The sequence below is a fragment of the Oreochromis aureus genome, linkage group 13 (assembly GCF_013358895.1).
Source record: "Oreochromis aureus strain Israel breed Guangdong linkage group 13, ZZ_aureus, whole genome shotgun sequence".
Classification (NCBI taxonomy): domain Eukaryota; kingdom Metazoa; phylum Chordata; class Actinopteri; order Cichliformes; family Cichlidae; genus Oreochromis; species Oreochromis aureus.
Window position 1 is genome coordinate 22,465,709 of NC_052954.1, and position 11,544 is coordinate 22,477,252.

Here is an 11,544-nt window from a genome sequence, read left to right on the forward strand (position 1 = left end):
TTTCTCTTTTTTGGAACATTTTTTCTATAAACTCTCAAAATGGCTATGTGGGAAAATCCCAATAGATCAGCAGTTTCTGAAATCATTTTTGTTCTCATTCTCATGCTTGGTTTGAACCTCAGCAGGTCAACTAGACCATGTTGCTGCAATTTGATTGGCTGATTAGATATCTGCATGAATGAGCAGTTGAACAGGTTTACCTAATAAAGTGGCCACTAAGTTTAACTTGCTAATGCTTCTTTGTAATAAAACCACACAACAATCTGTACAAAGTTCTTCATTACCTTCATGTTAAACATATTATATTATACAACTGATTTGAACACATGTGACACATAACATAGTTCTCTTAGATTAATCCATCACCTAATGATGATCAGTGTACTCCCTTTGTAACTTATTTTGAGCCTCTTACTATGCAACTTTCTGGCCCAGTGAAAGTACAATACAGTAGTTACATAAACTTACATAAACTTACATAATCATAGTACCATCCAGTCCCTTTTCTCCATTTTGCCTACACCAGAACTGCTGATGCTCCAGCAGTAGTTTCTATGCTGTTTCAGCCAACAATTTACAGCCTAGTTCTAAAGTTTACATTGAACTAAGTGATTTGGTACAAATGTTTGAAAATGATTCCAGTAGTGTTACTTCTTCCCATTACTTTCTCATCACCATCAACTCAAGTTTTATCCTCCACAAGTCTCCAGGAAATGTGAAGATGAGTGCTGCATATTAGAGTTTCAGTCATTGCTGAGTCTGTTTTACTGATTTTGTTCAGCAAGCTCTCTGGCTTCCTTCACAAGATCCATCAGAGTGGAGAACATGGAGATGTCAGTTGGCTGAAGACCCATCTTCTGAATCTGAGGCACACAACAGTATAAAGTTATGACATGAGTTTCTAGAAACATATATTTTTGTTGACTGATAAATGTGCACTGTTTGTCACATGTTCAAATACATGTCTTCATACATGGACTACATGTGGTTGTGCACTCATGGAATAGCACCCACCTGTTCCCCCAAGTATTCCACATCTAGTGCCAGCTGAAGACGAATCTTGCCATCATCTGTTAGTCCACCATTTGCTCCTGCTGTTGTAGTCGCGGCTGCACCCTTCCTGGCTTGTTTCAAGCGTTTCAAACTCTCTTCCATCTTTCTGACTGAGCTCAGCACCTCTGAGATGGTCTCATAGTACCTGAACACAACATGAGATGGGAAAGCAGAAAAGAATTTAATTTGCTGGCTGAGGTTGGAAACATGTTTATAAAATGTAAACAATCCAGCTTTCAGAAAGAAATATTCTCCCAGTTGCAATAAAGAAACATTATTATAACATCATCACAGGCCATATTTTTAAGTCATCAAATCTATTATTGTATCAGGGTTTAGTGGTGGGTATGTGTAATGCTTACTTCTGTGTGCACTCGGACAGTGCAACTCGCAGCCACTCTTGTGCTGTGTGAGGGGTGACCAGCCCTGTCGAATCAGTCAGTAACTGATGTAATGGGCGTAAGGCATTATCCATGTACGCTGATGCACGCACCGGTATATCCTACACAGAGAGGAGGTACAAAATATGATATAATATAAATCAATATACAGACTTTATATTAACCATTTTAATATTGTTTTGACCAAATGTAAAAAATAAATAAATACATAAATAGAAACTGAATTATTTTTCTTGGCCTCCTGTTGTGAACCACTTGCTTTGTTGTGAGAGTATTACAGTGCAAGTTGGTACATAGTTACAAGTATAGTGGATCACATATCAGTGATCCTATCCTACCTTTAATCAGATATATTTAATGGGTTTCTTTTTAATATATTTTAACCAGCTCAGATTGGCATTGTTTTGCCTTATATATTAACCGAGTTTACAAAGTGGAACTCATTTTGCAATGATTTGGATCACATTGATTATAAAGACTTGGCAGATATTGTTCCGATATTCACTCTACAATTATGAATCACTAATAATTAGGGATGCACCGATACCGATACTGGTATCGGGTATCGGGGCCGATACTGTAAAATGCGCGCGTACTCGTACTCGTAAAAGTTAACCGATACCATGAACCGATACTAATGTAGCCCGGATGGGAATTTGGGAGTAGATACTCATAATTCCCATGGACTTGAACGCCACGGTAACATAAGGTGTTCACAGTTATGTGATGTAACTGTACCCTGAATTTAATTTGCCCTGTAATATGTCACAAGGTAAATACAGGTAATTAATTAGAGCAATCAAACTGTTATGTTAATCATAAAGTATTATTGTATGGTATGTAACTCTGAAGGAGTTAAAATATTGTTCAGAGTTCTAATTTTCTGGAGGCCCGTGAAGGTAGCATATAACGGGACCTGTGTATCTGTTGCAATGGAGGAGGAGAAGAGAACGGCATGGAGAGATGCACGAGGTTAGCTGGGCCAAAGTGAGAGACTCCGCTAGTTTTACTGAGGTTAACTAGCACAAAAGAGTGTGTGACTAGAAAGCTAACCGTGTGGGAGCTTCGCAACAGAGTGTGGGTGAAGTGACTTTTTGTTTCAACGGTCGCACCACCGTGGAAATCTGTGTTTCCAGCTAAGACCGCCGAGGCTAAAGGCTAGCCCGGACTGCTTGGCTGCGCCACGGGCGGCAGCCGCTATGGACTGTCGGAGAGCTGGACAGTGACGGGCTAACGCGCTGTAGCAGAGACAGCATCGGGTCCGCAGGGAGTGGATTTAGTGTGGGACTGGTGAACGGCGACCTACCGAGCAACGGAACTGTAAGTCAGACTTTTGTGCTCTTACTGGGAGAAGAGGATTTTCTCCATCGTCCGGCGTGAGCAGCAAACAGGCCTGCAACAAGTGTGAATGTGAGTGTGTGTGGGGCCCATGTGTGAATATTGTATGTTTAGTGGAGTTATATAACGTGTTTTGGAGCGTATATTAGTGAGTCACTTACCAAAAGGTGATAACATAAGTTGGGTTGTTTAATATAATTTGAAAGGGAATTATTTCATTTATACAGTGTATTTCATTTGGTTAAGGAATTGGAATATCATTTGAGTTTAAAAAAGGGATGTGTTGTACAGTATTTGTCTCTGCCCTTACATTCAGTAAACGTTTCGTTTGTGTTAAAGAGTTGTCTGGGGTCGTTTCTTTACTACTGGTTAAGTTTAACTTGTGTGTGGTAGAAGTATCGGATTTTGTACTCGGTATCGGCAAGTACTCAGATCTAAGTATCAGTATCGGATTGGTTTGAAAAAATTGGTATCGTTGCATCCCTACTAATAATAAAGGAGTCTGCCAACATTGCCACAGAAATGACTGATTAATCAGAATAACAGACTATTTCAGATGTATGTAGTTATGCAAAGTTCAGCAGCACTGCAGTGATGTGCTGAAAGGCTTGCTGCAAATGACCATGCAAGTTGGTGAATGAATGCAAGAACACACATGTTCAACAGAAAAATAAAGTCAAAGCACTTAAAAGTCCAGTAAATTTCTCTTGCTTTTTTTTTTTTTTTTTGGATGAAACTGCAATTTACAACAAAATCATAATGAAACTTTATGCTCAGTGACTACACGACTTTACACACAATCAATAAATCAAATCAGCCCCATACTGAAGCATTATTCATTTCATTAAAAGCCTTCTGGGATTTGAGTATCAAACATAAAATCTACCCATGGATGTTAATTCAGCTTAATATTGAGTTCAATATGTTGTGCATTTCCAAGATAAAATTTTGAACTTTATATATGGTGTTTCCTGCATAAACAACCATTTGAACGCAACAACGGCATCTAAGACATGATATGTGAGAGTGCACCTTAAGAAAACATTGGATAAAGACATCTGTATACATAATTGCAACTTCTCTTACTTTATTAGTTCTGCGGTAGAGTCGTGGAACCTCTGAGGCACTCTTCAGGAATCGACAGCTGCGTTCGGTCAGATGGTGGGTCATCCTAGTGTTCAGAGAGGGAATGCTGCTTGACAGTGAAGCCTTGGAGTCTGCTAGAGCATCTGACATAGAGGAGAGCATTTGTTAATGCACATACAGTCAACTTGTGCAAACATCAGGAAGTGGAAAAACCTGAGATTTAAGAAATGGTAGGAAATACTGCATAAGAAGTAAACCTAAACTGTAAGTCACCTTCCACAAGAGAAAAGTTTTTGAATCCAATGGCTTCAAACCGCTTTCTGACCATCTCTGACAACTGTGGGATCTAAAGAAAGACAATCCAATTGTGAGATGAACAAGAGGAAACTAAAGAAGAAAATCCTTTAACAAACTACACATCAGGCTAAACGGTAATATATTAAGTGTAAACAAATTTGAACTACACAGATAAAAATGTAATTAGTTTGTTTGTGAGCACCTGCTCCTGCAGCTTTTGGATGTCTGCTGCAATGTAAACCAGCTGTTTGGTGGACAGGGAGGCAGGACTCCCACTCTCACTGCCGCCTTCCTCCAGTGATGTTCTGCTAGATGTAGAAGAAGCTGAGCTCGGCAGAGGCCTGGTTGGCTCCTTAGTCACCTCAGAGTTTGGAGACTTAGTCAGCACCTGCACAAGACAACAATCAAGATGAGGAACAGGTTATAACAACTGGCTTTTAATTTGGTTTCTTTGGTGTGTTTTTTTTTTAAATCTCCTGAAAGATTTCTAAATAATCACTCATATATTTGAAGTTTACCTCATCAAGAAACTTGGCATATCTTGAGTACAGCTGCAGCGTAAGCTTCCAGAAGCGATGTGCCAGAGGTGACAGATAGACATTGTCTGACCAACATCTCACTAAGCAGGACCACAACACCTCAGATACCTGCAGGTGGTATGCACTGCCAGCTGAACATAAGCAGACACATAGTTACTCTAAGTACTGTATAAGGAACAAGATACAAATGCAGATAAAATTAAAAAAAAAAAAAAAAAAATCCACCTGGTGCTGCCACTAATCCATCACTAATAGCATTCTCTAGACGTCCTGCAATTTCCTTGTATCTGTAAAAACAAAGTTAGCAACACAGAGAGGGAAAGGACAAGACAATCAATCTGTTATCAGCTTCTTTCTTGCATCAGCTCTGATCCGTACGTGCTCATAGTGTGAAACAACAACTCGTGTAATGGAAACTTTCAACTTTCCAGAAAAGTTTAACCGTGGTGGTTGTGAAATAAAGACATGAGCCCTAATCTTTCTCTTGATGTGCAATGATGAATGTGTGTGTGTATTTGTGTTGTGTGCTTTACAGTGTGTGAGTCTGTGGGGGTGGGAAGAGGTTGACAAACAATTTCTCTACTTTTCCACAGAGATCAATAACCTTTCAGCCAAGGTCCAGCAACATGTTTATGGACTATGTTTAGTAAATTCCTGACCATTTGCTAACTTGTTTTATCCCCAAAAGTTGCTGACAGGTTGCCATTTTAATCCAAACATTTCTCTTAAATTTTTGAAGCAAGACCTGTCATTTTTTCAAAAGTACATGCTGTACGCATTTTTATTTATATAATATCAATATTGTGAGAAAATGTATAACTAAAAGTTGTGTATGATTATTACTCTACGTTAAAAAAAAAAAATGTTACTTCAACCAATTCCCTAAAACGTTTTTGGATTTTCAGCTTATGGGTAACAAACATACAATATACAAACATACTTAAAGTAACACTATGAACATGACTGAACAGTTAAGGTCCTTTCTGTTTATAAAATGACAAACTTCTTCTGGAAAGAGACACAGAGTGTTTATGCAATACATAAAGTGTATTATGGTAATACCCACCGTAACTGAAAGTAGACAGGCAGGTTCCATTTGTTCTGGAAGCTTGTATATGAGGGGTGTCCTCTCAGTCTCTTCACACTGGCCTGTGAGCTACACTGCCGTTCAAACCTCTGCACAAACTCCATAGTTACACTGTAACGCTAAAAAGATTATAAAACGACAAGGAAACGCAAGAAAAAAATTATACAATCAAACCTTGCATTATGTGACCATACACATGCATACACAGTCTAATTGTGTCACTTCAGCTTTACCTCGTAGAATATGTCGGGGTTTCCAGGGTTAAAGATGTAGGCCAACCTTTCCTCTATGCCTTTGACCATCTCTGGCCAAACAGAGTTCACCAGGAAATCATAACCTGGCACTATGTCAGCTCTGTCACTGAGAATAAAGGGTACATTTAAAATATGCTTTGAAACTTTATTCAGTAGTCACTATTATAGCCACTGACTTACTTTGTGTTCGTAATACTAGTAGAAATGATCAGTTTTGTACAAAAATTGAAAGCCACTACTCAGTGAAACTATTAGAATATATTGTTTTTTGGCTTTTCAAAACTGTTCTCCCAAATTTTCAGAATTAGGACAAAAATATCCTATTTGACACAAATCTTAAACTTTAAATTTATCCCAAAATGTCCTTTTATTTGTCCCCAAGCATATGGCCAAGAAATGACTTCACAGAAAATGTCGTCTTGACATTTAACTAAATAAATAGCTACCAAAATGGTGTAAAGATAATCACATAACCTGGTTCATATATTAAATGCAGTGACACTGAAGTGATAGATGAATGTGCTTTGGAAGAATACGCCCGTGACATTAATACCTGGATATGGCTCCTCCAGTCACCTCTCTGAGCAGTCTACAGTGGTGTGGAACAAACTCCAAAAGTCTAGAGTACATCATCTGAAGACCACTTGGACTGGACTTTACCACTTCTTCAACTATCACCTAAAGAAAGAACATGACAGGGGATTAAATGAATTTCGTATCTCTTTTTCAGTATTTCATTAAAATCTGTCTTGTTAAAAAGTCAGAATTTTCTCTGCCATATTTATTATAAACTAATAATGCTCCCATTCATGTTAGATAACAATATCTAAAACATAGTTCCCGAAAAAGCTGAAGTATGTGTGTCATATTTACCTGGTCCATATATGGTTTGACGAGCACCTGTCCTACCAGGGCCTCAGCATCTCGAGTCTTGTCTACGGTGGCGTAAGTCCTCAAGCAGTGACGTACCATGTCTACATTCGATGTCTGCAAGCCCTCAATCAGCAGACCCTCCAGAGACTGCTGCAGCATAGACGTGATCCCTGCAATACGCTAACAGAAGACATTCCCACTTGGTGCCGTTCGTTTTGTGCAGGTGTGAACAGAGTAATCATACTCGGGTGCAGACCAAAAAACCCCCCCAAAAAACACTGAGACCCTTTGAAAGGAGTTAGTCTCAGTGTGTTCCAAACAAACCCCAGTGCAGTTTGTTTTGGGGGTAAATGTGATCTAACCCCGATCCAAACCAGCTACTAGGTGTGTGCTACAAGTTTGAGCTAAAGAAAGAACCGATAGCCATGCATGCTTTGTATTCTCGATGTGGGAAGGTACTATAGATGTGCAAACCTCTGCACAAGCTAGCAACTAGCTGTGAAATGAATGTAAATTTTCCATTTTCTCACACAGCACTTTCTTCCTATCTTTACTTTTATGCTCCTACCCCAGACACATCTGGCCAATGAGCAGACTGAACTTTTTCACATTTGTTGTAGTGACACATTTGGGTTCACTTGGAGTTCACTTTGATTTTTCTCTGTGGGAACATATCCAAACCACAGAAATAAGCTACACGTTTACAAACTCATCAACTGATTCAGACCAGAGTAAACAAATTATAGGTCTGCAAACACCTTAAGTGATTGGTTCATTAATACTTACAGGTCTGACTTTGTCCAGCAGGGGCATGCCTTTGCTCTGTACAGCGTGGAACTGCAGCTGGTTGAACTCTGTTGCAATCCTTTCTAGGATCTGTCCTGCTAACAAAGGGCTGTGAATAGAGAAAGAGAAAAACCCTCACAATAAAAAAATAATAATAAAAAAAAGAGGATCTATGGAAAATGGTCTGACTCGCAAGATAGCATTATGTCCCTGCAAAGACCAAGCTCAACAAAACATAACTCCTGATGTGATGCCTGGGATCTGGTTTGAATTTTTCTTAATCATTTCAGATATAATTTAACAATCTACCAAGTAATACACAGACTAGATTAGCATGTCAGCTCTCTACCTGCTTATCTCCAGAGAGCTGGATTCCTTGGAATTCTGTGAATGAAGGATTTTCTCAATCTTCTCCACTGATCGTACAACCTGAATCAGCCTCATCACACACACCTGATTGATGGTGACAATGAAAGGGAGATAACTGAGCTTGCAATGTGCATAACATAAAATTAATACAAAATACAGTTTGGTCAAAGCATAAAGTTTCAGTGTAAAAAGAGGAGTCAAACCTTTTTTTTCTGCAGGTCCTCGTGCTTCGACAGCTGGTTATCTATCGCCTGTATCACCTCACTCACACAGGACCGCAGACTCTGCAACAAATAGCAACCAGAGAAAAGCACTCAGTGGCAGGAAGTAATTACAGTCGGAAGTATATTTATTCAGAAAAGAACGTACCATAACCTCCTCACGTAACTGTCCTAATGGCACAGAAAGCTGATTGAGTGCTTTGTCCATCCCAACCTAAGATGAAGGAGCAGACGTCAGATTAGGCACAGGCTTTATTTAAGAATATTAAAACTGTGGGATATGTTTAACTGTTCAGAAGCATATTAAGAGACCAACAAATACTAGATTCATAACAGTTAATAACAGTAAGTCAGATTTTTTGTGGAATACATCGCTCTAGAAAAAAAGTGGAAATGATGGAAATTCCTGTTATAATTTCTTGCCACAAGCTGACAATTTATATTCAAACTTTGTCCAAAACAAACTTGTGATTCAGCATGGGAAAAGCCAGCCAAGGACACAAGAGCCCCAGCTGCACTCAAAAATGGCCAAGCAGTGATGCAATCAAGAACAACCAATATTTCTAATGTTTATTATTATAATCTTAAACTCTGCAAAGATCTCCCAAAACTGTCCAAAAAATTATTCTTACTGAACAGTAACAATTATTTTTTACTGAACAGTAAGAATTATTTGGGTGCAAAAACTGCAAATAAACACTGCACTGGCCTCATCTGGTAAACCTCTCGATTATAGGTGGAAAACCCCATGTTTGGCTCTGCCAAAATTTGCCAACTTTGTGACGCAGCAGACTTTTGCGCACTTAGCCTGTGACGATAACGCTGTGTGGACTGTGACTGATCAATGGTGGCTTGAATACCTGTTGGCATTTTTAAACCACAAATTTAATAATTTATGAACATACTACAAATGAGTATTTATCTTTCTGGATAAGTTCTGCACCACAGAAATTCAAAGGATGGACACAGTTTGACATTTTCCAGTTAAAAATAATCATAAAAATATACACAAAGACAGATAAATGAAAGATTTGTTTTACAGTTTCACCTCAAAGTTTTGAAGTCTACTAACCATGAAAAGTTAAAAACTTGAATGCAAGTTCAATAAGTAAGATCCGTAATCAATCATCTGCCTGCTTTCTTGGGTGTTCGGGCTGATAGCCTATTCCTTACGTCACTTCCATTTTCTCACGCTGTCAAATTCAGTACAGCCATCATTACTTTAATCCAATCATTTTCTTGCCTGCTATCTCCACACCAATCAGTCCCCATTCTATGTGCTTTAAACCTCACTGCTCTTCTATCTTTCTGCCTTTCAGGCCGCCCGCCTTCTCCCCATTGCCATCTCACACTGATCACTTAGAGCCCAATCCAAGCCTCCATCTTCATCTTCTCCTCTAGTTAGGGTCCTGTCATAACTTCTTACACTGCTAGGATTCTGTTCTGCTATAATGGGCCAGAGTCTAATTGCCAATTCAATTCTCTTTCTTACTAAATCATTGTTCCCAACGGCCTCTCCTTATTGAAACAGAAAAGTATGAAGTGCTCACATTTTCGAAGTTGAACCAGCAAAGGTTTGCTTGATTAGTTCTACAGATTTTGCCATTTTTCCATCACTTAATTTACAAATAAATCACTGAATAGATCTAATAACTGACAACACATGCATTCTGTTTCATTTACATAAATAAAACAATATCTACGAATAATAATGACTGATTTATTAGCTAGATTTCATCAAGGCAGTTTACAATTATGTTAAATTTTAAATTACACCAAGGGACGTCCTCCTGTTTCCTGCTGGCTACTGTTTCTAAACTTCACACATTTAAAATGACAGTTACTGACATTAGGAAACATGAATAACAACTGACCAGGTTGGTAGAGAGGTTAACAAAGTCTGCATAGTCCTTGTTGATGAGCTCCACCATGGCTGTTTTCAACAGCTTGTAGTAGAGCTCTAGGTCCTCTCTCAGTTCTTCCAGCTGGACCTGCTTCCGACACTCAGCCACAAACTGGTCAACGTCAAAGTCATCCTGCAGACACAAAGGGAAGAAGGCAGCATGCATTCAATGACACATATTAACTCCGGTCACTTTGATAGGTACATGTTGGGCCTCCTTTTGGTTTGAGAACTCCCTTAATTATCTGGTCATAGATTGAACATAGATTCGGAAAGATCGGTGCCTTTCCTATTCTTGAAAGGAGTGGCACCCGGTGTGTGTGATGCATTCAGAGATGCTCTTCTGCATAGTTTGGTTTTAACATCTGTTTATTTTAGTTACTTTTACAGCTCTATCAGCCATTTTCCTCTGACATCGACGAGGAATTTTCACCCAGAGATCAGCTGTTCACTGCATATTTTCTCTATTTTTACACCATTCTCTGTAAAACCGTATAGTGGGCCGTGTAGGGACATGCCACGTTTAAAGCCACTTAGATCACTCTCATCCCTCCTTTTGATGCTCGGTTTGAACTTCAACAAGCCAAGTCTAAACCTCGTCTACATGAGCAAACGCTTTGGATTACTGCCATGTAATTGGCTAATTAAATATTTACATTTCTGCGTTAACAAACACTTGAACGGGTGTACCTAACAAAGTGTCTGGTGAGTGCTCAAACTGCACTCCTCAGGCGTCGACTGTTTCACGCAGAAACGCCTGCATGTTGCCTGCTATTTAAAGTTACTCTGCTGGCTCGATAATAAAAAAAAACATGCATAACTACTGACTGGTAAACCTTTACTGACACAGGAGCATCCGCATGAACGTCCACTATCGACATTTAGCTAGCCTAATGCTAGCTAGTTTGATAACCTAACGCTTTAACCAGCATTTACACACTCTTACCTTCATAAAAACATCCTTATCGAAGCACAGAGAATCCGGTCCCTTTGGTAGATTCATTTTATGCAAGAAAACACAACTTGAAGCAACAGTCAGAGAAATGATAACCAGCCTTGAGCTAGCTGCAGTCAAGCTTCCGCAAACATGGCAAGCGCACCGACGAAGAAGACAGTGATTAAGATGATACTCCTGCGCCCCCTAGAGGCCCCATGCAATGTGCCCACAGTGCATTGAGACTGCAGGGGTCGCTGTTGAATGGAACCTAAATATTTTCATATTTAAATAAATAAAATAGTTTGTTACTACTGATTTCGGATTTTAGAGTTGTCAAATAAAATGACTCAAAATTTTTAGGTGCTCAGATTTTTATTTCCAAATGCAATTTTGTTAATTT

The 11,544-nt window shown here is 39.1% G+C and overlaps 1 protein-coding gene across 2 annotated transcripts; it reads right to left on the minus strand.

The window, feature by feature from the left end:
* Positions 1-261: 261 nt before the first annotated feature.
* Positions 262-11,306, minus strand: cog2 (component of oligomeric golgi complex 2). 2 transcript variants are annotated; one of them, XM_031742248.2, is made up of 18 exons: positions 11,154-11,306; positions 10,179-10,340; positions 8,453-8,518; positions 8,287-8,367; positions 8,064-8,167; positions 7,715-7,823; positions 6,929-7,108; positions 6,609-6,733; positions 6,035-6,161; positions 5,781-5,920; positions 4,940-5,001; positions 4,694-4,845; positions 4,378-4,563; positions 4,152-4,224; positions 3,879-4,021; positions 1,416-1,555; positions 1,015-1,198; positions 262-863 (listed from the first exon to the last, which is right to left on the minus strand). In XM_031742248.2, the coding sequence occupies exons 1-18, from the start codon at positions 11,208-11,210 to the stop codon at positions 765-767; spliced, it is 2,190 nt and encodes a 729-aa protein (XP_031598108.1). In that variant the 5' UTR covers positions 11,211-11,306; the 3' UTR covers positions 262-764. The 2 variants fall into 2 exon arrangements, with proteins under 2 accessions (XP_031598108.1, XP_039477630.1); XM_039621696.1 differs by lacking the exons at positions 10,179-10,340; positions 11,154-11,306 and having other exon boundaries at positions 8,064-8,169; positions 8,288-8,367; positions 8,453-8,482.
* Positions 11,307-11,544: the final 238 nt, after the last annotated feature.

Excerpts from the sequence above, each read along its gene's own strand:
- cog2 (XM_031742248.2), bottom strand. The coding sequence starts at position 11,210 with ATGAATCTACCAAAGGGACCGGATTCTCTGTGCTTCGATAAGGATGTT. Across the intron at positions 8,368-8,452 it reads AGTTACGTGAGGAGGTTATG|AGTCTGCGGTCCTGTGTGAG; the intron begins GTACGTTCTTTT and ends TATTTGTTGCAG. Across the intron at positions 864-1,014 it reads TGGAATACTTGGGGGAACAG|ATTCAGAAGATGGGTCTTCA; the intron begins GTGGGTGCTATT and ends TGTGTGCCTCAG.